General features: G+C 27.9%; 6 protein-coding genes across 6 annotated transcripts; 3 read left to right on the forward strand and 3 right to left on the reverse strand.

Annotated features, from left to right (window-relative positions):
• Positions 1-4456: 4456 nt before the first annotated feature.
• LOC119670918 (C-mannosyltransferase dpy-19 homolog) lies at positions 4457-10980 on the reverse strand. The gene is made up of 9 exons (XM_038081364.1): positions 10782-10980; positions 10429-10690; positions 10184-10369; positions 9907-10099; positions 6914-8272; positions 6720-6828; positions 6577-6661; positions 6373-6498; positions 4457-4683 (listed from the first exon to the last, which is right to left on the reverse strand). Exons 1-9 carry the CDS (start codon positions 10822-10824, stop codon positions 4479-4481), a joined length of 2568 nt encoding a protein of 855 aa, XP_037937292.1. The 5' UTR covers positions 10825-10980; the 3' UTR covers positions 4457-4478.
• A 1550-nt stretch (positions 10981-12530) lies between these two features.
• On the forward strand, positions 12531-13531 carry LOC119672726 (transmembrane emp24 domain-containing protein 5-like). The gene is made up of 3 exons (XM_038083845.1): positions 12531-12660; positions 12713-13186; positions 13255-13531. The coding sequence occupies exons 1-3, from the start codon at positions 12541-12543 to the stop codon at positions 13357-13359; spliced, it is 699 nt and encodes a 232-aa protein (XP_037939773.1). The 5' UTR covers positions 12531-12540; the 3' UTR covers positions 13360-13531.
• A 438-nt stretch (positions 13532-13969) lies between these two features.
• On the reverse strand, positions 13970-15843 carry LOC119670919 (ribosome biogenesis protein NOP53-like). The gene is made up of 5 exons (XM_038081365.1): positions 15653-15843; positions 15402-15575; positions 15020-15337; positions 14554-14949; positions 13970-14480 (listed from the first exon to the last, which is right to left on the reverse strand). Exons 1-5 carry the CDS (start codon positions 15766-15768, stop codon positions 14099-14101), a joined length of 1386 nt encoding a protein of 461 aa, XP_037937293.1. The 5' UTR covers positions 15769-15843; the 3' UTR covers positions 13970-14098.
• A 1120-nt stretch (positions 15844-16963) lies between these two features.
• Positions 16964-18599, forward strand: LOC119670921 (dnaJ homolog subfamily C member 25 homolog). The gene is made up of 2 exons (XM_038081368.1): positions 16964-17132; positions 17184-18599. Exon 2 carries the CDS (start codon positions 17375-17377, stop codon positions 18386-18388), a length of 1014 nt encoding a protein of 337 aa, XP_037937296.1. The 5' UTR covers positions 16964-17132; positions 17184-17374; the 3' UTR covers positions 18389-18599.
• A 2692-nt stretch (positions 18600-21291) lies between these two features.
• On the reverse strand, positions 21292-23077 carry LOC119670920 (zinc finger protein 184). Its single transcript, XM_038081366.1, has 2 exons — positions 23042-23077; positions 21292-22939 (listed from the first exon to the last, which is right to left on the reverse strand). Exon 2 carries the CDS (start codon positions 22914-22916, stop codon positions 21405-21407), a length of 1512 nt encoding a protein of 503 aa, XP_037937294.1. The 5' UTR covers positions 22917-22939; positions 23042-23077; the 3' UTR covers positions 21292-21404.
• Positions 23078-25050: 1973 nt separating this feature from the next.
• LOC119670923 lies at positions 25051-26893 on the forward strand. The gene is made up of 5 exons (XM_038081370.1): positions 25051-25883; positions 25949-26127; positions 26186-26319; positions 26379-26546; positions 26600-26893. The coding sequence occupies exons 1-5, from the start codon at positions 25165-25167 to the stop codon at positions 26717-26719; spliced, it is 1320 nt and encodes a 439-aa protein (XP_037937298.1). The 5' UTR covers positions 25051-25164; the 3' UTR covers positions 26720-26893.
• Positions 26894-26927: the final 34 nt, after the last annotated feature.

Consider the following 26927-nt stretch of genomic DNA (forward strand, 5'->3'; position numbering starts at 1 on the left):
GTTTACTAAAAAAAAACTTGAGTCGCTTTTGTTGAAGTGAGTATATATGATTTAAATAATAAAGTTTGTATTATTTCATGAAAAAGAACTCAAGACGTTTTACCCAAACTAATACTATATATATTTATATAAATTTTAACTATTTTTAAAAATTTTTTTTTTGTATTCTGTTGTGATAATCTTAATATTATATGTTAACTAGTCAATCGTGTTTATTTATTTAATTAATAAATTTTTTTATTAACTATTTTTATTATTATTTTTAATAATTATTAAAAAATTTATTAAAAAATTTTTTTGTTTAATATATTTAAATAGCTAATTTAAAAAATAAAAAACTTAAAATTAAATAGCTTTTTTTAATAAAACCTTAATTAAAAAAATTAAAATACGCGTTTTTAAAAATAAAATGTTATATAAGTTGAAATATAAATATATGCATATATGCTATATATGTTTAATCAATATTATAAGCATATATGTATTATATAAAAACAAAGTGCTTAAGTATATACATGTATATACAAATCGAGTAACTTAATATATTAATTATTGCTGTGATAAATTTCAATTTAAAGAAAAATTTAGAAAAAAAATGCTGACGCTCAAATCCAAGAAATCAAAAGAATTATTTAATAAACAGACAACAATAAAATTATTAAATTTAGACAAAATATGAATTGTAATAATAATAAATAGTCAGTATTTTATAATTTATTGTAGTAAACATATATGTAATAAATTATAATATTATAAATTTTTTATAGGTTGTTATAGTTCCATTTTATTATTGCTTTTATCAAAATTACTTTATGGCTACATCAATAGCCACCGATATTAATTTACCTGTTGTGTATTCGAGGAAAATCTAAATATATTGAACCTAATATCTATAAATGTGTTCACTGCCTTATTGTTAATTGTTAACTGATAATCTGTGGCAATGTTAAACAAAGTTATAGGTTTGCTTAATAAGCTACTATAAAAATGCTGAAATAAATTTATATTTAAAGAAAGGGCAAAAATTGCTGAAATGTCAAGAAAAACATTTCATTATACTGATCTATAGATCTATATATCTCTGGTATTGATTGTTCTTTCAACATACCGATCATTATCCTGCAGTCGATTCTGTCCTTCCAGTTCAGCAAGTATGTCATCTTTTCTAATATTTTTCTCATTCTTCTGTCCAGAAACCCAGAATACAAAAAGTTGCAACTTGGTTAAGCCCGTTAAGTTTTATTTATATAGTTGAAGACTTTTAAAAGTGGTACATTATGTTATAGTATATTTGTCTATATTTTATTTTATACTCCCATATATCTTTTACGCAATATTTAATTTTTTTATATATTATAATATATTACATATGTATATTTACTACATAATATTTAATATTATAATTTAATTATTCGCAAAAGAAAATTAATACATATATTAAATATATAAAATTAGTTTTAATAATTTTTTTTCAAAAATAGTTGCTAAATAAATAAATTTTTAATTAAAAACTAAAAATTCAAGTGCTTAAAATATAATATTTAATTAGTTAATTAGAAATAAATTAAAAATAAAACAAATTTTTATGCAATTATTTTGCACGGTAGTCCGCACCAATATTTTAGACGAAAAAAAGTTTTTTATATTAAAAAGTTATTAAATTATTAATGAATTAAATTTTATTAAATTTGTTAATTGCGAAATCGTTAAGATATAATAATTTTAGCATTGTTAATTAGTTTTTTAACAGAAAAAATTAATAAATAAATTATTTGGCTTTTAGGCAGTTTTATTTTTATATGCGAATATATACAATTACAATTAAAAGGTGATTAAAAATTATTTTTAAATATGTAGAATATGAAAAAATAGAAAACTATTAAATAATTACAATAAATTGCTTCCACAAACGCATATAAACAATTAAATTGTAAAAATCGAAATTAATCAAAACAACACAAATATTTAAAATAACAAATTGTTATATTCAAATTGTAAAAAATACAAAATGAAATAAAATGTATATATAAAAAATATAAAAATTTTTAAAACTCAATTATGAAAATAAAAACAAAACAATATGTTGAAAATATTAAATACATACATTAAATTTTATTATTTAAATTAAAAAAAAAAACAAAGACTGTAGTTGTTTTTAAATACAAAATAATTATTTAGATTTGCTGAAAAAATTTATTTAATTTATACAAAATTAAAAAAGGTTAATAATTGTTAAAAATACAAGTGAAACATTTTTATAAATGCTAATACATAATAAATTAATTTATTTTTATTAATTGAAATAATTAAATGAAATTGTTTTAGCTTCTTTCAATAATTATGTCATTTAGCTATTTCGACATTTAGTTTAAATTTTATTAAAAATTTGTTCTTATTTTATTTTATTTTCATAATATATTTTTTATACAAATATTAAAACCAAAAATAAAATAAAATGAAGCTAAAATGTTGTAGAGATACTTAAAGCTTTTAGGCTTTTTGTGTATAACGCAAATAAATAAAAAAAAAACAAAACTTATAAATAAAATTTTTACCAAAAAAACCGACAAAATTTTGTTTTATTTACAATAATTATTATTGTATTATAATAAACTACAAAATAAAAATAAAAAATATAATTATATTAGTTATAAATAGAAAAACTATTATTATTGAAAATCAAATGCTCTAGAATAAGAAGGGATACTATAGCCGATGAAACCAGGAAAATTCCTTACGATACTGAAAAATTATATATATAAAAATAACTTATATTGTAGAGAATCAAACATTCTAAAATAAGAAAGGACAATATCACCGGTGTTACCGGGAACCATCTATAGCATACTATACCATGATATATTACTTTAGACACACTTTTAGGGTAACCGCACCATCTGCCAACTTGGCTTTGTGAATTGATAATATTTTAATAGGCGTCCTATCAGATTTTGTTCAAATTATAGAGGACTTTTATTAAAACTTAGGAAGTATGTTATATTCTTCTTCCAAATCTTTTTGATAAAAACTTTTATGCATCCTTAAAAAAATATATTCTTTAAAGCGCAAAGAGCGAAGAAAGATGTTTCACACAATAGCAGAGACTACTGAAATCCGTTGTCAAATCGACCTACCCGGTAAATCGGAATAGTGCTGGATTTTTTTTCTTTAATTATTTTTATGGTTTACAAAATAGATCATTAATTACAAGGTATCTAAGAACGACTTATATATTATATCGCTGCTGTATATTTTTCTCCAAAAAAAAAAAAAACAATAAATAGAAAAGAAAACACATATGACTCTGTACAAAGTGCAAGAAAGCTAAGATTTATTTATAATTTTAAATATTTTAATTTTTTAATTTAAAACTTCGTAAACAGTTCAAAATATTGACTCAATACATTTTTTAATTTTATTTACATAATTATTTAAACTAAACTAATTGATTTTTCATTTCTTAATAATTAGTTTTATATTCTTTAAGAATATTGCAAAAAATACTATCATTTTATTTTAAAGCATATAACACATTTTTTCTTTTATATAAATTTAATAACAAAAAATATATAATTTCGCTATTATTTATTATTTTTAATAATATTATATATATATATATCAATTTATATATATTAATTAATGTTTATGAATTTTGAAGACTGCAAATTTATAATTTTATTTTACAAAAATTTTTAAAATAAAATTAATTAATAAATTTATTATTATTATTTATTTTTACAAATTGTTTTTCTTAAATATTTTAGGGGAATGCGTTCATTTGTGTAACGGCAGTCTATGTACTTTTTTTATTTCTTACAAAAAAATTTAATTTTGCTTAAAGCATTATTATTATAAGTATTAAATATTTTTTATTTTCGAACAGAAATCTTTTACTATATAATAAAAATACATTATTGTTAATTAAAATTTAAGTTTATATAAAATAGTAGATATTGATGTATGTAAAATTATTATTAAAAGCAAAATAAATGAAAGTAAATTACTGTCAATAAAGTCATTTCTATTTTATATAATATAACATAATTTTATAACATATTTTATCATACACATATATATATATATATATAAATATTTGTTGTCATTATTTTTATATTTTTATGATATTTTGTATTGTAATATTAGATAAAAATTTTAGGTAAGCCACTAATAAAATTTATTTCATTATATTCATTTTAAATGAATTAAATTTTTAATATATTTTGAATGATAATTTTTAAACTTAAATATATAAACAATATCATAAATTAATGTTTACTTATTATAATAGGTCTTTAAAAAATATATATTTTATTGCAAAAAATATTGACACAAAAATATTATTAAAGTCATACATATTTCATTCAATTTATGATATATAATAATGTATAAATGAAATTGTTTAATTTTATAAGAAATTTATATATAAAAAAATATATAAGAAAAAATATATATTTTTTATATATCTAATTGATTGAATCTCAAATAGACTTCTCTGGCATTCTACTGTATTTTAGATTTATTTGTACACTTTGCGAGAACATTTTTATGATGGCATAATGATTGTTGGAGAATACCTTCAGGAAGCTCGGAACATTTTTATTTATTAATTCTGAACAAAACTGTGGATATTTACGATATGCCGGCTGCATATCGTCCCAAAGTGATAATATATCACAATCATCTCTATAAATAATTTAAAAACAAGCAACGTTATTTTATAAAAAAAAAACTGTGTCGATCTGATATAAAATAAGACCAGGAAAAAGGAAGGAGAATAAATGTCTTTTTAATTTCTTTATTTTATATTATATTCTTAAATTAATATAATTATTATTTATAATTATTTTATAATTATTTATTTATAAAAAATATAATACGCAATATATATATAGTATATATTATATGATAGGGATAAATAGGTCCATGTGTATGGCTTATGGTCGGCCAGATCAACCCAACTTACATAAATATTTTATGCTCTAAATCAAACAAAACAAAGTACATGATGAGTAGATACAGTGGAAAAGACGTAAAGTAAGTAGCGTAAGCTTATAGAGCTATAGGATCTCTAGGATGTGGGAAACATTCTTTGGGAATCTTTTTGTTCCATTAAATTAATTGGATATATGCTTTAATTAAATACATTACTAAGATAGCAACAGAAACAGATTATAATAACTATTATACAGCAATATTATCAGTAAAATGATCATTATATAGTTTATATTTATATAGATATTATATAGATAGTCATTATCTGTTGCGACAATGAATGGGCGTTAAACTATCAAAATATATTATTGACGCACAATAAAAACAGGCTACACAAATAATAAAAAATAATACCACAAGCTTTAAAGTACTTTAAAAAGGAAGACAATTTTTTAAGACGGTACAGCTAGATGTATGACATCATAGATTAAGTTCAGAAAGCAACCCCAGAAATCAACCCCATTTAAGTTGACTTAACTTATTGAAATATTTAAATCATTTTTAGTCTTTTGATATAATTCAAAAAATTGTTAGATGAAGTTTACATTGTTGTTTTAGCTCTTCTCTTTGTTGAAAAAAGCGAGAGCTACTTGACGGAAAAGATGAATAGCTCCAAGACAGATCCTACTGCTGCCGGCACGAACGTAATGCTCTTAATTTAATAAGGAGGTAATAATGTAACACTTGACTATTTAGAAAACGATACACTCTAAAATCAATCATTTAAAGACAAAATTCTAAAATATAAAGACCGGAGAAGAAAAAAAGTTTCTTGTTTCAAGATTTTAGATCAATAGAATACAATCGCAAATTTAATTATCATGGGCCGTATACATAATAGTATTCAGGGTATTCAGTCTCCTTAATTAAAGTAAACAAATGAAGACTATTGACGCACCTAATAATATCAGTTGGTTTTAGTTCCCACATTCGATTCTATTCAGTCTACGATTAAAAATGTTTTCAGTTGCGTTTACACTGTCGTCGAAATTGAAGCTTAAAATTGGTTTCATTTTGTGTTATCGCGTTAAAAACGTTTGTAGTAGTAGTACATAGATATATAATGCTTGTTGACAAAAAAATGATATGGTATATGTATGTGTATTAAGCTGAAGAAACGGAGTAAATTCCGTTGCAAGTATATTGAAGTGGTAAAATCACACTCTACCCCCCCCTCTCTTATATTAGAAACTAATTTCAAGCGTCAAATTACTGATAGCGTGAATATCGTCAATGAAAGGCGATTAAAGGTACTTTACTCATTTCCTGCCAATCGCAGAGAACGTGGCGATAAGATGGGCGGAAGTTTACTCTTACAAAAAATATATTTGGTGTATTAAATTATATAATTTAAATTAGAAGCATATGAAATATACTTACCTAATTTCATTTGTGCAATCTTTTAAAGTTATTATTACGTATTGTATTTTTAATTGAGAGCATTGATTATAAATATCCGATGATTGTTGCCGACTAAATATAGAGTAAACGTGTTCTGTTCGATCGCTATATAAAACAAATTAATAAAAAAAATAGTTCGCTTAAACATTTAATAAATAAAAATATTTTTTAAAATAAATATACCTTATTTGTCGCATTTCTAAATGTGCATGGTTAACAATAGGTCGTTTCGTTGTCAAGTATACTGTTCCAATAATATCAACAGGTCCTACAAGATATTACTGTATTATAAAATAAATGTTATTAAGTTAAGATCATGGACTTACCAGCGAATACAGCTGTTCGTTCTGTATTCAATTTAATCCATTCTAACATAGTTTCGACGTCATCGTTGGAATTTGTTACGCGTTTCGGGAAATATTCTTCACGAACATTCTAAACAAATAAAAATAATTAAAATTTTATTTGAAAAACAATAAAATCAATTAAAATTAATTAATAGTATATATCATAAACTCACCACTAAGCCTGGATCAAGTAAACTTGTCAGAAATACCGCCAATGAGACAGTCCAAAATATGTTTCTTTGCTTTCGATACCAAAATTTGGAACATATTGTTGGGGTTATAACACAACCTTGAGTAAAACATAGGAAAAATAGTTTCTTAATGCTTAAACCAATTAAGGTGAAGACGATCATTTGTACGAAGCTATATACATAGTGAAAGCTTAAAAAGTCATTTTGTATAATAGCTGCACCAGTAGTTGTATTGCCATCAACTTCTCGCATATCTACACGATTCGGTGATCTATTACTCGTACTAGAACGTTTAGCAGTATTTTTATTTGATTTTACACGTTTTGTACTACAACTACCAGTGAGATTTGTTTGTGTTTTGACATTTTTGGACGGTTTTGGTTTCGTATCTGAGGTGGTAGAAGTTTGTTTGTCCACAGTTATTGGCTGTGCAGTCAATTGCTTTGTCTTCTGCTCCTTATCCTGCAGTTCATGTATTTGTTCCCTGAGCTTCTTAATATCATTCATAAACTCTATATGCTCATCACTTTGTTTATTATTTATTTCAGATTTTTTAATTTTATAACGTTCGTAATCAAAATCACATTCTTCTAACAATTTAAAGCATTCATTGAGATCATTTTCCGTTGCTTTGTTGGTCATGTCATTCATCGATATATGATTTTCTTCCAAAAAATCTTCAAGCACATAATTCTTGGCTCGTTCTACATGATCGTTACTCGGAGTTTTTTGTTCATTCTTTTTGCGCCATTTACGAAAGAATTTGGCTAGCATTACTACACCATAAAGACAATATGGTTTTACAATAAGTGTTTTAACTAATTCCCATAAATCGAGCCAATCCATGCGTTTCAAATCAGGATTGCAAGCAGCAAGACTTGTGGAAAAATTGACTTTGGCTTGAAGAAGCCAGTTTAGTATAAGATCACGATATATGGCATATGTGTTGTCAATAGAACGTGAGATGCCGGCTTTTTCCAATATATTTATTGTAGTACCTTGTCCACTGAATGCTAATAATATACCCATTCCAATACTTTTAAGTGAAAATGACACATCCTCTTGTCGTGCTCTTGTAAGACTGATTATTAGTAAACTAATTGCAGGTCCAATCTGCCAACTATAAATAAATTTCGAACTATAACTGGAATAGTAATAGGCTAAAACGTTGCCAAAAAGTTGTGAGAGCGCATAAAAAAATGTAAAAGAACAAGATACAGAATTGTCGATAGAACTAAAACTCCATGGTGTCATCATTATAATAATTTGTGTAGCAAATATAATAGAGGAAAATTGCCAACATAAAAGTGATATTCCCGTAAGCAACGTCAGTTTCAACATCTATTGAAATGATAAAAAAATTGTTGTTTTTTATAATTTATATAAAACAAAGAGCGTAAGAAAATTAAAAAATTTTTTTAATAACTAAAATAATCTGTAAAAGTAAGTTAAACTTTTAGTTAGTACATGGGGTTCACTCACTGATAGCAGTATAATTTTTTTTAATAAGAACTTAGAAACATCTAACGGAAGCAAAAAATAAGATTTTGCAAAGTATCCTAAATTGACATGCGATCATATGAGACACAAACCACTCACTTCCTGAAAAAGTCACTGTAGCAGGAGTACATTTTTTTTATATTAACTTAGAAACACTCAGTACAACGAATTAAGGACTCTACAAACTAATCTAAATATATATATATGATATAGTATAAATATAACTGAATCATCCACGCCAGTTATATGTTTATGACTGGATTATTAGCGTAATAGGCTGAGCATAAGATAACCTTGCTAAAAGATGTCATAAAACTCTAAGCTCGATTAATAGAAGTATTCGTTCTAATATTTAAAAAATTATTAAAATAATTGGATAATGTATATATTTAGAACATCTCTTTAGAGAAACATGTACTTTAATAGAACTTTACTTATGTCTCTCTACCCTGCTTAGCTGTGTCTCTCTCTAAAAGCCTAAACTTAAGGTGTGACGTAATAAATGTTCTATCACTTTTAACATATCTTTATTCTGACAATTTCTTTAAAATTCCGTCACACAATCAATTCGTCTCTATATCTATCAAACAATACCCTGTAATTATGGGTATAAGCAGATTAAAACTACTCCTTCTTCTTCTTCTCTTTCTTCTAAGTTTAGAAGAATGTTTGGTTTTTAAGGTATATTTTTAGCTGGAATTGGGGTAATATGCTATCGATTTTGACAATTGTTAATACATTTAAATCTGGGCGTAACAGTTTACAGAATTTAATATCTAAGAGCGTTAAAAATTAAATACATACATTTAGAATAGAAAAAGGCATTATAAAGAGGAAATTTAATTACAAAAATTAATTTTTAATTAAGTGCATTTTTATGGATTGAGTACACAGTTGTTTCTGAAACATGCTCTTTATCTTTTTAAAGTATTACAAAAGCTACAACACTATGCAGTTGTATATATGATGTAATAATATGCAAAATCCAATAATTCTCTGATATAAGAATGTATTGAAATAAATTGAACTTGGTCTAATCTTCTGTTTTTTAACTGCACATCTTATCAGTTCACTCAGATGTTTACAATACACGAAATTTGTGGAATTTATCTATGACTACACTATAAATATGTCTGCATAAGTATTAGTACACTTCTACCAGGCTATAAATTCGTCACTTAAAACGATCTGCTGTTTATTAAGACTATTGTCAATAATATATCAAATTTCTGCATAATAACAACTGCAGGAAAAACCAGCTTTAAAGAAATAAAATATTAACAGTTGTAAATACATGACTAGATGAACGTTTCGTATTTCTTATTCTCAAGAACTATTATATTAATAAAATAATATATTAAATGTAAGATACAGTGAAAGCGCTATTAAACTGACATTCACATAAACGCACAACTGGACGAAATTATTGGTGTCTCCGTTGTACATTTAAGAAAGCTTTAACTGTAATCACTTACCGCAAAAGTGCTAAATTGATATTCTTTCTGCTTAAAAACTTTTTGAATGCACACGCTTAGATAAAACATTTGTAGTAAAATAAAAGGAAATGCAAAATTTTCCCGTGCCATTGGTCTTTCATATATTTTCGATGCATAACTATGGAACATTATGTAGGAAACAACAGCATAAATGCCACCAAAAACATTCTCACTGCAAAAAAAAAAAACAATGAAAATTAGTTTTTTGTATTATATTCTAATAAATTATAAAAAATTTATGCAAACGGGAATATACCTTAACAACGTGCTATATAAGTAAATAACAACCAACGTTAAGCCTCCCAATAACCAAACAAATTCCAAGTAAAATTGCATGGCTTGTGCAAATCCATCACATCTTTCGCCTGTCATGCTCATATCACCTGAACGCCAACAAGTCAACATGGAGAATCTCTGATAACCACTGTATCTATATAAGAACCTGAAAAAATCCTTAATCTAAGCTACATTTTAATTTATATTAAACTTTAAAATACATACGCAATTGTCACTTCTGGCAATACATAGAATCTTTGAAGCACATTAACGTGGTGTGGGTGCTCAATATCAGTTACATTTTTTAATTTTTCAATACCGTTCATAAAATTCGGTTCCGATACTAATGTTTTATAAAATGAAAAATAAAGTGCATCTTCCTGTCGTAGCATAGCTTCACGCTCCAGTTGGGTCATATGTGCAATACTCGTACGAGACTCATAAATTGAGCGTAAATGATGCACATACAGAAAAAAGAAGCCAGTGCCTGTATTAAAAAGGTAAAGTACATGTATTTACCGTAATTGATGACTAGCAAAAATTAAGCAAGAATATATTATACTCAAGTGCAATTTTACCGATAAGCGAATGCGCCATCAGCAACAGGAAGGAATCCCTCATTTTGATGTAAAGAAAACTGATTTTTTTCGTGCTTAAATTAAATACATATCATTATCTACTATTATTTGGCACTTAAACGTGTGTATAAATTGTAATTATTTTACAAACTGATTTGCACAATCCTAAAATATTTTTCAGTTAGCGGTCATACACAAAAAAGAACAACACTAAACAGCTGTATTAGCGGCAAACGTTCTAATAAGAGAGAAATTAATTAAAGTTTAAGATGACCAGATGTACAAAAATAAATTAAGCTTTATAAGAGCTTATACTTGCAAATACAATTTACAAGTAGACGTGCATGATAACGAGTAATGTTGAAAAAATTCAAAATGTGACTAAAAAGTATTTAAAATGAAACTGTCTTGAAATATTTTATAACTAACCGAGATTTATTAATGGGTTAGGTTAGGTTAGGTTATGCTAACAGACCAAAAGGCCACGCGTAGACCATTAAGATCCATTGCAATATCAGATTAGAGTCTTATTTCTAGCAATAATGTGCATCACTTACGATGCGCGTGTTATTATCGAATTGTATTAAGAGCTCTCCAGCAACCTCATGTGCTCCAGGCCTGTAAAATTGACAGTCCGCAAGTATTTTTGTCGAGTTCTTGAGAGACACGAACAGTTACATAGCAGATTAATGGATTAAATAAACCATTAAATTGAAAAATTCGTTACAGGGTACAATATACACTTATAAGAGATATGTTGTTGTGGTAGCCTGCAGGGATCTGTAAATCAGATAACATGCAAGAAAATAATACGACGAATAGATGGATTAGGGTGTGGATGGGTAATTTTTAAGTGAGGGTAGGAGGAGTGATGGGAAATTAAGGAGTAGTAGTAGATTGGGGATGGATGAGATTTAAGATATGTACTTTTTACTAGTTCAAATATTTATATTTGATATAGAGGTAATATACCACAAATTTGTTTGGTTCTTTATATTTTTTATTAATCTATTTCTATTCTATTCGTGTGGTTGCTATTATAAACCCTATAAAATCATATTTATGGTATAATGTGTATACCTTATGTAACTCATTATCTGCAATCCTTACATATTTCATTGCTTTTTTATGGAGGATTTTAGCTGTTTTTTTAGCAAGAGATTTTATTTCATATTTATATTCGTTAATGATTAATTTTTTAGTGTAGTCAATAGCAACATAACTATTTTTACAACGGTATATTATTTTTACGAAACGGTATATTGTTTCTTCTTTAACTCTCAATTTTATAATTTCCATTGAAAACAACAACAATTTTGCTTACAACGAGCCCATGACTCTCTATATAATAGTATGTCTCCACTGCTGACTTAATAGAATTTGCTAACCAAATTTCATTAACCATTCAAAGAGCTTTCATGCTTTTTAACTTAAAAATAAAAAATAAAAATTACAATAAAAAATTAAAATTGCCCTTAAGTAACTTACGCCAATGGAAACAACTAAATCTTAAAATTACTTAAATAACTTACTAAGTAAGCAATGAAAACATAGTATAACATGGCCCTAAATGAAATGTATAAAATCTGATTTAATATTGGACTGCTCTCAACATATAAGCATGATTCAAGTTTACACATGATTTTTCCAGATACAACTCTTAACATTTTGACGTTTCATTTCCTTCTTCATTTTTATAATATCGTATTTATCGTTATAGCATTAAAAAATTTGTATTTATTTATAAAATTAAATTTTAATGATCTATTTTGTAAAAATGTCGAATAATTATTATACGATTCTATATTTGCTATTAATTTGTACTTGTATTTATGCATTTGAACAAGAAATGACAGTACACATAGATGCCGGCAAAATTGTAAATTCGAATACATTTTTAACTACTCAAAATTAATGGTTATAACTTTTAGGAATGCTTTTTTCAACATGCTAAACAAGGACACACAATTGATATAGAATATCAGGTAATAGATGGAGGACATGGTGATCTTGATATAAATTTCGCACTAGCTGATCCAATTGGCATGATTTTAGTTAATGATTTCAAGAAGCCGGAAAATATACATAGACTTGATGTTGCGAAAGAAGGACCTTATAGGTTTTGCTTTGATAATAGTTTTAGCATGTTTAACCGTAAAACAGTGTTCTTCGAGTTAATTATTGATGAAGAAGGTGTCGAACATTCTAATGACATTTTGGATGGTCTTACTAGTAACGAATATTATGATATGGCAGTTCAAGATATTATGGACATCTTCGGTCGCATACGCATAGCGTTGACTAAAGCTAGACAATTGCAGGATGTATTACGTTCGCACGAAGCGAGGGATCGCAATCTTGCCGAAGCCAATTTTCAAATGGTGAATGCATGGTCAATATTCCAGGTTAGTTTATATGCTCCGACTTACAATATAGTACATATGTCACTATAAATAATTAATTGTTTATATAGATTCTTGCCATGATTGTTGTTGGTCTGCTTCAAGTATTTATGGTGCGTAGCATTTTTGATTCAGGTACACGATTAAGTAAACTTTGGCAAAAATTTGGCCTATGATAGATATTGTTAGACAACAAAGTCAACTTAAACCAAAGATACTGCTTTTTTGTGCAGTAAAAGAAGAATACTCATACATGTTGCATTTAGGGTAATATTTAATAAATTTATGTATAGTAAATGAACAAATCAGTTAATATTCAAACTTAAATTGTTAAAAAGTTAATAAATTAATGAGTTAAAAAGATACTAAAATTTTTTATATTTGCATATAAAAGTTAAATAAAACCATAATCACCACTTTATTTTGTTTAAATTAAAAAGTATACGAAGTTGGTAATCAAAGAAAAAATTACACTCTTTAATAAGAGAGGTTTTGGAAATCTGGTTGACCGATAATTACAAGAAATATTTCTTTTAGTACCATGTTTAACCGATAGTTAATTTGACAGATATGCAGGAATATGTGTCATTTATCATACAAAATCCCTATGAAATATGCTAAAGCGGTTCTATAAGTCTTATGGTGAACATTGTATGAGATTTAAAAGCAGCAGAGCTTTAAAATATTTGATTTAAACTAAATTTCAAACAAAATACTCTTATGCTTTAAAAATATATTATTGTATTTAAAAACATTTCTTAAAATATTTTCTAATTCAATCTTTTCTAAAACCTCGAATATATAAGTGCCACATTCTTATTATTATTTACTCTACATATATTTAATGTATACATATTAAGTAAACACACAGTTCTAATAATTTGTATTAAAATACATAATAAAATTGAAAATAATTTATTTAATAAATTTCAAAGTTCCTGACTTCTTTTGGTCTCTTAACATTTGATGTGAGATGCCAGCTTCTTTATGTGAAGCTCGTGGAAAACGTTTAACCTTCTTTGCTTTTTGTTTGCCAGTCGCAACACTTGTTGGCAAAATGTTTCGTTTTTGGAAATTTTTAAATCTATCTACAAGTAAACTTGATTCAGTTTTAATGTTACGTAAATTTCCGGCAATATCCTCAGCCATATTAACATCTACATCAGGTTCAACATACTTAAGACGGCCTAAACGTTTTGGTTCAAATTTCTTCTGTTCAGCAACTTTTTTGCGATGTTTTTTCAATTGATTTAAAGCTTCTGATTCAGCGAGTACTTCAGCTTTAATTGATTTTATTCTAAAAACATAAAAAAACATATTAGTTTTAATAATTAAATTATATTATATTTACTTCAATTTCAAAGCAATACCTATTTAAGTCAGCGACTTGCTTTTTCAAAGCTTTTCGCTCTTGATGTTTTTTCTGTAATTCCTTCTGTTTCAATTCTTTACGCCTCGCCTGTTTACTTTTCTTTTTGTTTTCTACAGGTGCATTAAGTGTTGTATACGGTGTGTCTGCATCGTTTGTTTCATCATTTGTGTTATTGCCTTCATCTTCATCATCTAACCCAGCACGCATCTCCTTAAGTCGTAACTGATCACGTTCCTCTGGAGTTACTTTTGAAAACATTTTTGTGGTTATACGTTTCATATGTTCTTCCTTTTTAATAATCTTTGTTTCAGTTTGTACAACATTAGCTAAGAGATCTTGATGATCTTCCAGTGATGGATTGTAGCTTGTTCCTGGATGTGGTGGTTCAAAATTCCTGATATAAAAAAAATTGTGGTATTATTTTCATACTAAATAGACATACAAACAAAAACTCATTAATTTACTTTGCTTTTGTTGTGCGATGCCGAATGCTTTCATGTACTTTTATTACAGGTTTTCCAATATTATTTGTTACATGTAGTGCAAGTTCTCTGCTAATCCAACCTTTTTCATCCTTCAAACCAGGTATTTTGTCACGAAAATCTTCCACTGCCCAAATATCTTTGCTTGTATCTATTTCCCTACTTTTTTTATTATTTTTCTTTTCCAATGTCTCATGGTAACGAGCGCGATCTTTATTTGCTTGAAAATGACGCGGCTTAGTAGGATTACGAACTTCTTCTTCAATTATTCTACCGGATTTCTTCAATTTGACGCGATTTCTATGTGATGCATTTTTAATTTTCAATAAAATTTAGTAACTATATAACATATAACAAAATATACCGTTTTACAATTGGATCCTGTACTTTGGATGTGTTTATTAAAGCATTTAATGAACGCAAAGGTTTCTTGGCATTTACTTTGCGTTTTTGCTTTTCCGTCAGAGCACTACGTTTTTGTGCTACAGATTCACCGTCAAGTATAAACAGTTCCTCGTCTGGTTTATCAGCTACAGTTCTGCATAACAAATAATGTTATCATGTTAAAACATATTCTTAAGAATCTGAGACATAATGCCTCTACGGATAACTCACCCAACACGCTCTTCCTGTCTCTGTACTTCCAGATAATCTTCTACATCTTTTATATCTGTTTTCCGCCAAGCAGATTTATTTTTCTTTGAAATTCGCTTCCGTTTTGCAACAGACATACTTATTTTTTATATTTTACAAATATAATATTTATATTAACAAACTTACAATGCCGCACGTGTAAATACTAATGACAGCTCTTGTCAACGAAGAATAAGAAACAAAACTTGTTTTTTCTTATTCTGAGGAAAATACACTGAGAAAAATATTGTTGAATTTAAGAAAAACGTGATTTAAAATTATAAATCAATTTTAATCAAATTTTTGTATGATTTAATATATTATATAATATTAAAATTAAAGTGCGCATTTGAATAAAAATAAAACATTTTTTTTTCTATTAGGATGTTTCCACTCATTTTTACCTTAGGTGAATCAGTAATATATACCTTAAAGAAGGTTCTCTAGTGATTAGTTATTTATTGTAATAAATAGGAATGGTGATAAACAGCACGCAATTATTATTACTATTTAATTAAAATATTAGATTTTTTTGCTATTAAAATGTAATACTAGATTCACACAAAAGTTTGGTTTGTGATTTCAGCTGTCGAAAATTTTAAACTGACATCTAAACTCAAAAAGCAGAAATATCGATTCCCATTACGTATCATTCTAATTTGACTGTCAGATTTATCATATGTCCACACCTTTTAACTACTTTCATAAAATATTTACTTTGCACATATGAAAAATTTTTTGCACATATGATAAATAATAGTTTTGTTTCATTTTACATATAATATTTCATTCATTCCTCAAAAGTAGTCACAAAAGTAGTACTAAATTCATATAAAAGTTATATTTGTGATTTTAGCTGTCAAAAATTTTAATTTTGCGTTGAAAGCAACAACAATTGGCAGTTGAAATTACCAACAAAACCCTCGTGTGAAACCAGTGTAAGATTCTAATAACGTAAATTTTGTAAAAATTACACACTCTATATACTCAATAAAAGTATTAAATAGACAATAATATCATAAGCTGTTCTTGGAATTTGCCATATTTGTTTATGTTTTGTAATGTACGAATTTTATATGATAAATACTACACATTTATCGAGATTACAGCGAAAATGCGATAATGAAAACATAGTAAAATCTCAAAAGATTTTATATTTACATAAAACTACAATTTGGGTAAAAATATAATTAACAAAAATTAACTAAGCAGTTATTAGTAATTCAAATAGTAATAAAACTACAGAAATATTTTATGAAGAAAAATATTTCTTAAATTGATTTTTTTGTTTGGAAAAAAATTTGTCATGTCACATCAGAATTAAAATATATAAAATCACAATATTTTTTACAATGTAAAGAAAATTCTGCAGCTGTTAAGAGACAACAACAAAAGATTCAAAAATTAAGAAAAGATATGCAAAGAATAAGTAGAGAGTTGTCAGAGAAAGTTGGTTCGGAAGGTAAGAGCACTTCGAAATTTTTTTCAGAAATTTCATCTATTTTTATTATAGAAGCTACTTGCTAGCCCGTATAATAAACCAAACACAGAACATATTGTGCTGTGGGACGGAGTACACCGAAAAAGTAGGTCGGGAATTAAAAACCGAATTTGAGAATAGATTTCAATTCAACGTGGCATATTGTTGGTCTGCAGCAAAGCAGAGTTTAAATTTTTGCACTTGTTAAGAACAAAAATTCAAAAATGTCCACATACCGGCGATTATTGATATGCAGCATTTTTCTGCTGCTATTGCCCAGTTTTACTTTTGGTCTGCTGGAAGGACTTTATTGTGGAAAAGAAAACTGTTATGATGTGCTCGGAGTTACACGTGAATCCACAAAAGCTGAAATTGGCAAAGCATATCGCATTTTGGCTCGTAAATACCATCCGGATATGCATCGAGGCGAAGAGGCCAAGGCTGAGGCAGAAGTCAAATTCAAACTTATAGCAACAGCGTATGAGATCTTAAGGAATGATGAATCTCGTACTGATTATGACTACATGTTGGATAATCCCGATGAGTATTATGCACATTATTACAGATACTATAGACGACGTTTGGCACCTAAAGTGGATGTACGCATTGTCATAGTAGTAACACTTAGTATAGTGTCGATAATACAATACTACTCTGGTTGGCAGCGTTATGATTCTGCCATTAAATATTTTGCTACTGTGCCGAAGTATCGTAATAAAGCGCTGGAAATAGCAAAGGATGAAATTAATCAAAAAATTAATAATCGTAAAGGCAAAAATCGCTTATCTAAAGTCGATCAGAAAGAAGAACTAGAACGTATTATACGCAAGGTGATCGAAGAAAAAATGGATGTTAAAGGCGGTTACGCTAAGCCTTCAGTGTGGGATGTACTTTGGGTGCAATTGCTTATATGCCCTTATACGATAGTTTGCTTCTTTATTTGGCATGCAAAATGGTTTTGGAATTTTACGATCTTGAAACATCCTTACGGACGCGAGGAGCAATTATATTTGATACGCCGATATATGAAGATGGGTCAACATCAATTCAATGCGCAAGAGGACAGTCAAATTGAGGAATATTTACGTTTGCAGTTGTGGAAAAAGGATAATTTCGAAAAATGGAAGTTAGAGCAGGAGGAAGAAATGAAAAAGAAACTAGCTGAGAACCCAAGATACAAATCGTATAGGCGGTATATGAAAAATCACGGACCCGGGCGCATTACCTTCGAAGATTAAAATTTAGTAAATAATATATATTATAAATTTTTGAAATTAAACGTGAATTTAAAAAAGTTTTTAAGTTGAATTTAGACTATGAAAATCGTATTTTTAAAATATGTTCGTGAATATGCGTGGTAAACTAATATATAAATATATTTATATACATAAAATGTTCAACAATTTTGTACTGATCAAGTTTTATTGATTTGCTATAAATCGTAATAATTTTCAATTCATATTTTATAATTTTAAGTCTAGATAATAAATATGTAATTTATTCTTCAATGCCGTACCAAAATAAATTGTGTTTAAAACTTAAAAACAATAATTGTATTACATGTATGTAACTATTTTATAGTGAAGTATATAATTTACAATATAATAAAATAATATGTAAAATTTAAATTTATTAATTTGTTATTTTTCTGTAATATGTTAATGAACAAATTTTTTTTTAAATTCTTTTAAAGATGCTTTAAAGCTTATTGACCTCTGAAGTAAAGCGTGGAGTGAAGTTGAAAAAAATTTATGATCAATGAACTTTTAATTTTCAAAACTGGTTTTAAACCTAAAATTTTTCTTAAAGTTTTAATTCCCATTAATAGATGAGTTGATGAGTTTCGTGAAATTTTGAAATGAAAGCTTTATTCTATATTTATAGTTATTTGCACAGTTGTTAAGCCACTATTTAAATATTATACAACCTTAAGTGACGCAAGAATCACTATCACATAACTTCTCTAAAATATTCATGGAAAGTAATAGAGTTTAAACAGCTGCGCTGCTTATTAATTTTCTAGAACATCTATAAAAATGCATTCAAATGAGTTGAAAACATTTGTATCAATTGAAATAGATTTATGGATTTAGTATTTGGGTCACTGTGCCAATTTTTATTAGGCGAAATTCACATCTTTTATAATTGAAAACGTTTATTGCAAAAAAGGTATATTAAGTTCGTCAATATGTCTATACCACAATGAAAGAAATATTGTAGGTTGTCATATAATAATTCTTAAGTCTAAAAATCTTGAGCATATGAAAACTCTTGCTAAAACTCAAGGTCGACCTATTCCAAACTCGTACTAGTCAGCTGCTTCAACTAAAATGTTGAAGCATGCTGATGAGTTACTGCATACTAAGAAGCCATGCTTAAACACTAAATCTACCCCATGAGTTGTGGGGGTGATGGGCTTACGAATGAGTAAGAAAGTGTACTGCGCCTCATGTTTTAGGAGAAGACTTGGACCCACTAACAAGGCACGCATCTTATAAAATAAGTGACTTTATAGACTTATCAGGTTGGTTCATTTTTACTTGAATTGGGAAGTTATACCTCTCAGCATATTTACGTGTTCCTAGGAAATCATTATTATTGTTATCTATTACAACCCGGTCAAAATTTTTTTTAATTGTATTTCTCTACTATAAACGGTGGTTAGTCTTGGTTTCGTTATTTCGGATGTTCGCATTTCTAAAGCTTGTTCGAAAAGGAATTATGAACTCTTATCAGTATTATCAACATTTTGATATTAAGTATAATAAAAAAAACTAAAAATCACACAATTTAAAAATAGCTAATTAAATTTTGCCCATTATAATATAATGTGAAGATGGAAGATGACAGTGTCTAATAATTGTGATAACTGATATATTTGGTTTGATCGATTTTGATGATTAATTTAGTGATTTTTTGAAATATGAAATCATAAATCAATATGTTTAAATAAATTAGGATAAACGAAATTAAAGGTATTTGAAACTTATACTAATCAGTGATCAGATTTAAGTACCTTTCTTACTATCAGAATCATCTTTCCAAAAATCAAGGCTTTAGAAAGAAAAAAACTAAAAGTAATCAAATTGAATCATATGCATTTCATATCAAACTATTTGAATAAATGTAATATAACATACATAACCATAATTCGGTACGATTCTTACATGTCCATAAAGAAACCTGTTTCATAAAGAATTTCTGTCACCAGAGCAGATTAAGAACTCTTCTATAGATTAAGTTCTAGACTTTATTCACAAAGCTTTGAGGGGCTTTGTTTAATCAATAGTGAAACTGGTACAATAAGTCTCTTCTGGCCGCAGTACCGGCTGTTGGGTAATTTTCACGTCGACTCTTTTAATAAAATAATAATACATGTCCATGAGCCTTTATATGTTTAAGAGTCGATTCTTAAACTGAGCATCTATTATAATGTATATATTTTGAATTTATAGCAAAACATAGCTACGACCTTTTTCAAGAACGCCTAGGTTGTTGCGGAGGTCGTTCGTTCCGGAGCCACTCATCAGTTTCGACGACTAAGTGCCGTTCACCATCCTCCAAAGCAACTACACAAGAAGATCCCCACGAGACTGCAACAACAATGACCTTTTGCTATTTTTCATTTCTAAAGATGTGCTTTCGACAATATTATCAATTTTAGAAGTTTATTTTGCATGGTAAAGAAGAACGTACAACATATCATACAATGTCCATCTTAGCTCTATATTTAATATTGAAGCTTTTAACTCAAACATTTCAAATGATTCAGTATATTAAATTGGTGGGGCTTTAAAAAAGAGTAAGTAGCAAATACATACGTTTTGTATTAATAGAAACCACAAGTACTTTAAACCATACAAATATCTTGCTGTTGTTGTAACTCGCTGGGACCTGTTAGTGAAGTCCTTTTGGGAGCTGCCGAATGGCACTTGATCATTGCTGGAGACGAGTGGCTACAGGACGTAGGCCTCTGAAATTTATTACTGATCATTTCTGGTGTATATGCAGTTAAAACAAAATTTAGAGAACATTAAGTTTCATGGTTTGCATCACAGTGTTACATTTTAATACCTTCTTACACCTTTTCCAAAATTTGTAGTTTGTAGTAAAGAAAAAAAAAATAATTAAACCATTGCAATCTGTAATAAAAACAAATATATTATATTTCTATTTATTTACTGTTATAACTCAGTGCAAAATACTTTTTAACTACAACAATTTCACAATTACTGATTTATATAGAATTGTTCTCTATCGATTTTCAATTAAATATTCCAGATGATCCTCACCCAATGCAGCTTCTTCTTCTTCATCATCTAACTTAACTATTATTTGATTTTCCATAGACTCTTCTTCTCTTCCCTCAACATATTCTGTTATTGTGTAAAGTGCATCTTGGTAGTCATCCTCATCCTTCACAACAAGTGTTTCAATTATTTGCATATCTTGTTTAAATATATTTGCATTTCTTTCGTGCTGCTGTATATGTGATTCCAGATAGGTTTTCTTCGTAAATCCCTTTTCGCAAATAGTACACTTAAATTTCTTTTCTCCTGTGTGAGTGCGCAAGTGAACAGAAAGTACATGAGCGTAAGCGAAGCTTTTCTTACAACTCGTACAGTGGTACGGTCGTTCACCGGTGTGAGTGCGTTCATGTTTGATACGTGAACCATAATCCGAAAACCTTCGATCACAGAATTTACAGGCATAGGGTTTATGACCAGTATGCACACGCATATGTCGTCGTAATTCAACAGCAGAAACAAATGCTTTGCTACAAAATTCACAACTGAATGGTCGATCATTAGTATGTCGTCGCATATGTGCTATTAATGCATGTTGGTATTTATAACTATTTCCACATATGTCACATATTTTAAGTGGACGTGCAATTGGCGAATGTTTAGTTTTGTTACCTTTTAAAGGCTTCATCGTTAACTTATCAGTAGCATCATGTAGTGTATGTTTATTACTCCTCGCTGCAGTTGGATAATAATCTGCATCAATTTCACTTTCTATTTTTATGGATTTTAAAACGATCGGTGTTTTTAAGCTATTTTCTGCCGTTTTTTTAGGACGACCACGACCTCTTTTTATTTTTTCTGGAGTTGCATTGCTTTCTTCATCATAATCCATTTTTTCTTTTTTTATATTAATCGTATTTATACTTGGCGTATACCGTGCATCTTCATTGATTTCTTTTTTGATTTTAGTAGTTAATTTGTTGGTGATTTCAGAATTTTCCTCCATTTCTCTATTCACTTCTATTATGTCATTGCTATAGATTTCCTCAGCCTCATAATAATCTAAATCAATCTCAATGTTTTCAGACTCTTCTTCCACCTCTGATTCAATTATATCATCTAAATGTTCAGCTTCTGCATCCATTTTATTCGTATCCTCATTATTCACAGTGTTTAAATCTTCTATTTCAGTGCTAAGCCTTAATTGAGCAGGAAGTGTAAGAGTCTTTGGTTCAGACTCTAGTTTATTTAAAGCTACATTATCTGGAAGTTTTACTTTCGATAGTTCTATATATGCTGAATTGGAATCGTCTTCAATTATAGATTGGAACACTTCGCATGCGGATTCACATTTCCTTTGAAACCGCCACGCCGCATCCAGATCGTCTAAGCATGCAGTACAAATTTTACTTGGCAATTTGATGTTATCTGGACTAAGTATCATTGTCGAACATCGTCCGATTTTTTCAGCTATCGTCAGACCAGGTGTTTGAATATCTCGAACAAAAATATTTTGCATATTATTCTCAACTTCCAAACATACTAAGCAAACAGAATTTATATCAACCACAAAAGTCATAATTATTATCTTTTAAAATTAAATGCAAAGTTATGATTCGTTAAATTTTACTTAATTATACGCACCCCATTTGTATTTATGACAAGCAAAGCCAAAAACTATGATTGACATGTCTGTAATTACAGTGATGCCACATAAAAAAAAATCAATAAAGATTTCATCTAATATATTTGTATTCTTTGATCAACATGCAAACATCGTTTTCTCTGTAAGAGGCGTGTTATATCTTAACCGCATATGTATATACGTCTGTGTGACAAATAAAACATGCATTACATTAAGTCTGTTCCACCAGCTACTCATAGTAAAGCTCGAGTAAAACACAAGTAAAGTACAAACTGAAAGCGTGACACATATAAAGAGCCAAATTACGCTCTATACACAGATTTTCAAGAAATGATTTTGTGTAAAATCTGGTGAGAACACCAGAGCCGCGCAAACAAACAATACAAAAATTTAAATTCAAACAAATTTTACTTAAAATAAAATATACGAGTAAAGTCTGTGTAGCATTTTCAAATTTCAACAGAGATCTTATGCTCTGTCAGATGCTTTCATTTACTCGACAATTTGCTGGTGGAACGCACTTGTGTATACACACTGTTACTAAAAGTTTGAATTTATTTTTGTCAAAATAATACAATGCCATTCTCTCATCCAGGCAATTTTACTCATTACGAATGCTAATGACGATAATTTACCATACAACGAGTTTTCATATAAATGAGCACTTTATAAATAAATGCACTGATTTAAGGTGAAAAATGTCGAATCCAACCTTTAAGAATAAATTTACCATAAGCGAAATTACCAAAATATGAAATATTTGTCATTTGTTTTATATGTAACATGTAAACAAACAAGAGCTGAGCTGTTAAAAAACGTACTAAGAGAATATTTAGTAATTTAGTTTTTTAGTGTGATAAAAAACAACAAGCTGCTTGACATTGACATTAAACGAGATATTGGCATCACTGCTGCAATCTGTCAAATGTTATGTCATCGCAAAGAACAAGTGTTGCGTATGCGCACATATTGCAAACAAATTACATTTTGTATAAAAATAAGTTATAAAGCTAAAATTAATAACTAAAATGAATAATGAACTAAAAGTGATGTTCAGAATTCATATTATATACTGCCCTAGGTAGAGAAAAAGATGTTATTGTTTTGCGTATATTTCCCCAATAGGCCAGCAAATTGCTTTTTTTTTGCCATACTTGCAACCAGCGAAAATTCCAATATTTAAAATATTTATTTTTTACAAGTTTGCATATTTTTAAAATATTTCATTTCCAAAATTTTCGAATTTGTGAAACTTGATTTTGTTTGAATTTTTGTTTAGAATCTTTAAAATTTTAGTATGTCTTTTGTCTTTGATATTATTTTTAAATAAGAGCTAGTTGTTGCTCATTCTCTTTTTATAGGACTTAATTATAGTTTCGATTTAATATTTATAACCGGTTATATAAAAATAATCTTAGTTTCTTTATATATAAATTCTACATATTGCTTATGAAAAATTGTACTAAATACACAGTAATACCGTTTATTTTCACAGATTACAGTTAAATATCTAACAATAATCATAATAACGACCAACTACTAATTTGCATTTCATGACTTAAATTGAACACTAGTCAACCCGTATAAATTTTTGCGTCAGTATAAAAATCATAATTTCAGTGGAGAGTTTTTTGTGGAGCCTACAGCGATAAAGTCCGGCTTTTTACGATTAAAATTGAGTGTAAATATCCTTTATGTAATTTGTGAAATAATAATAGAAAAGAAAAAAGAGATTTTGATAATTAATAATAATCACTGCACTATAATTTATTGAACTAATTTAAGTGCATAAAGTTGAAGTGGAGACAAAGAAAAAACTTTTGGATCACGTTGATCTTGTGTTATATAATTAATAAAAATTTTTAATAAAAAAAAATGAAAGCTTAATCGAAATTCAATATATGTTATATATTAAATTAATTAATGTATGTACTTTTATAAAAATTTGAAAATAAATTTATTTCCGAAAAGTAAAAAAATTGAGCAACACCCAACGCCCAAAATAAATTGGAAAAACGTAGCAACGTTGCTAAGACTTTTAAATAATTTTTAAACTTTGTTTACATTATTTTTAGGGGATTCATGCCTAAGTGGGGATTACGAGAACTAAACACGTATAAAAATGGATGTTCCAGCAAAAATAATCTTTAACGATATTTGTGCTTATTTTGTTAAATCAAAAACTATGGATTTTGATATAAATTGTAAAATGCTACGCTTTCAAAACGAACGTTTATTGGAGAAAGGTGACATTAGTTTCATTCGGCGCCTGCAGAATTGGGATGTATATGCCCGTAATTACGGTGCTTTGAGAAATGTTAATATATTAACTGAGAATGAAGCTGACGATGCCGAAGAATGTAAAAAGTTTTTAATAAAGGCAGCAGACTGGGTTTATCCAATTGAGCGTATACAACTCGCTGGCGAACGTTGCATTTTATTTTTAAAACGTACGACAGTGATTGAGACTCTACTACGCCAAGTCCTTGGTGACTCATCTAACAGCGGTTTATTGTATGGTAAACATAAAAAAAATACTTTGCGTTATGTATATGTACATAAAAATCCAAAGTTGATTGAGGTTGCTAGTAAGGACTTAACTCAATATAGGGTTAAAATTTTGACAGAAGTGTTGATCAGGTTGCTACGATACTCTGAGTGGAACTTATTAGATGAGCTGTCGACAGATGAAGTTTTCGGCGAACTACTTCAACTGTCTTTAAGAAGCGTAAATACACCAAAAGAAGTGGAGGACCCAAATATTTTAGAGATTACATGTGGCTTAGTTAAGGATCCAGTAACAGGAAAAATGGCAACAATGTCTCTAGATGAATATTTTGAGTAATGAAAAATATACAAATTTAGTGTATAAAACTTTAAAGTTAATTGCATATTTGAACTTATAGAGTAAGGGGAGCTGAGATGCGTTTAGCTGCTATGCATAAATATGGACTACGATTTAATCAAATGGACTTTAAAGCTATACTAGAGCAGCTTTCAACAGCAGCTGTCACAGTGGACTTATTAGGGAAAAATCCTGCTTCAGATGCTAAAATTTTGCATAATGGTATTGGTTCTTCAAGAGGCTAGTGGTTACTTGGAATATTGTTTATATTTGTGTGTTAAGTATACGCTGATTTTAGGTGCTTCATTTATATTGTACAATTCTGCACGCATTGAAACTTTGCTGAGGCGTTTCGATGATGAAGTGAGGAAGGGCAAGTACGAAGACTTACCAGATTTGAATCAAGTAGATTTGTCTCTACTAACGAAAGAAGTATAAGTTATTGTTTTATTAAAAACATTATTTTATTTATTTTTGTTTACTTATTTTAGGAAGAATGGCAAATTCTTTTTGGTTATGTTTTTGCATTTCCACATTTAATTGATGAATGTCTAGCTTCTTTGAAAAAGGGACAATGTTCAGTTAATTTAATTGAACAATATCTGAAGGGCTTAGCATCATCAATAAGCGTTTATTATCAGCGTATAAAAATATTAACTGTAAGTCAAATGTTACTGTATTTAATTAATACTAATATAACATTTTTTTGCAGGATTCAAGAGAACATCTTATGCCTTATATATACGCTAGAATTTATTTAATGAAAGCTGCACAGTTGGTACTAAACAAGGCCTTAGGCCTGTTGAACATTCCTCCCATGCATCATATGTAAATCTAAACGATATAAAAAAATACAGAGTCGATAATTAAAAATGTTTGCCAAACTTTCCCAATAAAGCATAAACGACGCTAAAGAACATAGATTATAAATAGTTGAATATTTTTATTATTGTATTTTTAAAGTTTTTATTTATTTATCACATTTAATTTAAAATAATTTATGTAATTTAAGATAACTACATTTTAATTGATATTTTTTC

Source organism: Teleopsis dalmanni, chromosome 1 (assembly GCF_002237135.1).
Source record: "Teleopsis dalmanni isolate 2A chromosome 1, ASM223713v2, whole genome shotgun sequence".
Lineage (NCBI taxonomy): Eukaryota > Metazoa > Arthropoda > Insecta > Diptera > Diopsidae > Teleopsis > Teleopsis dalmanni.

Coding starts and splice junctions, on each gene's coding strand:
- LOC119670920 (XM_038081366.1), bottom strand. CDS start 22,916: ATGCAAAATATTTTTGTTCGAGATATTCAAACACCTGGTCTGACGATA.
- LOC119670921 (XM_038081368.1), top strand. CDS start 17,375: ATGTCCACATACCGGCGATTATTGATATGCAGCATTTTTCTGCTGCTA.
- LOC119672726 (XM_038083845.1), top strand. CDS start 12,541: ATGATCTATTTTGTAAAAATGTCGAATAATTATTATACGATTCTATAT. Junction 12,661..12,712: donor ACATAGATGCCGGCAAAATT/GTAAATTCGAAT, acceptor TATAACTTTTAG/GAATGCTTTTTTCAACATGC. Junction 13,187..13,254: donor ATGCATGGTCAATATTCCAG/GTTAGTTTATAT, acceptor TTGTTTATATAG/ATTCTTGCCATGATTGTTGT.
- LOC119670919 (XM_038081365.1), bottom strand. CDS start 15,768: ATGTCTGTTGCAAAACGGAAGCGAATTTCAAAGAAAAATAAATCTGCT. Junction 15,576..15,652: donor AGACAGGAAGAGCGTGTTGG/GTGAGTTATCCG, acceptor TTTGTTATGCAG/AACTGTAGCTGATAAACCAG. Junction 15,338..15,401: donor CAGGATCCAATTGTAAAACG/GTATATTTTGTT, acceptor TGCATCACATAG/AAATCGCGTCAAATTGAAGA.
- LOC119670918 (XM_038081364.1), bottom strand. CDS start 10,824: ATGAGGGATTCCTTCCTGTTGCTGATGGCGCATTCGCTTATCG. Junction 6,829..6,913: donor TACTTGATCCAGGCTTAGTG/GTGAGTTTATGA, acceptor TTATTTGTTTAG/AATGTTCGTGAAGAATATTT. Junction 6,662..6,719: donor ACGAACAGCTGTATTCGCTG/GTAAGTCCATGA, acceptor AATATCTTGTAG/GACCTGTTGATATTATTGGA.
- LOC119670923 (XM_038081370.1), top strand. CDS start 25,165: ATGGATGTTCCAGCAAAAATAATCTTTAACGATATTTGTGCTTATTTT. Junction 26,320..26,378: donor TGTCTCTACTAACGAAAGAA/GTATAAGTTATT, acceptor TACTTATTTTAG/GAAGAATGGCAAATTCTTTT. Junction 26,547..26,599: donor AGCGTATAAAAATATTAACT/GTAAGTCAAATG, acceptor ATTTTTTTGCAG/GATTCAAGAGAACATCTTAT.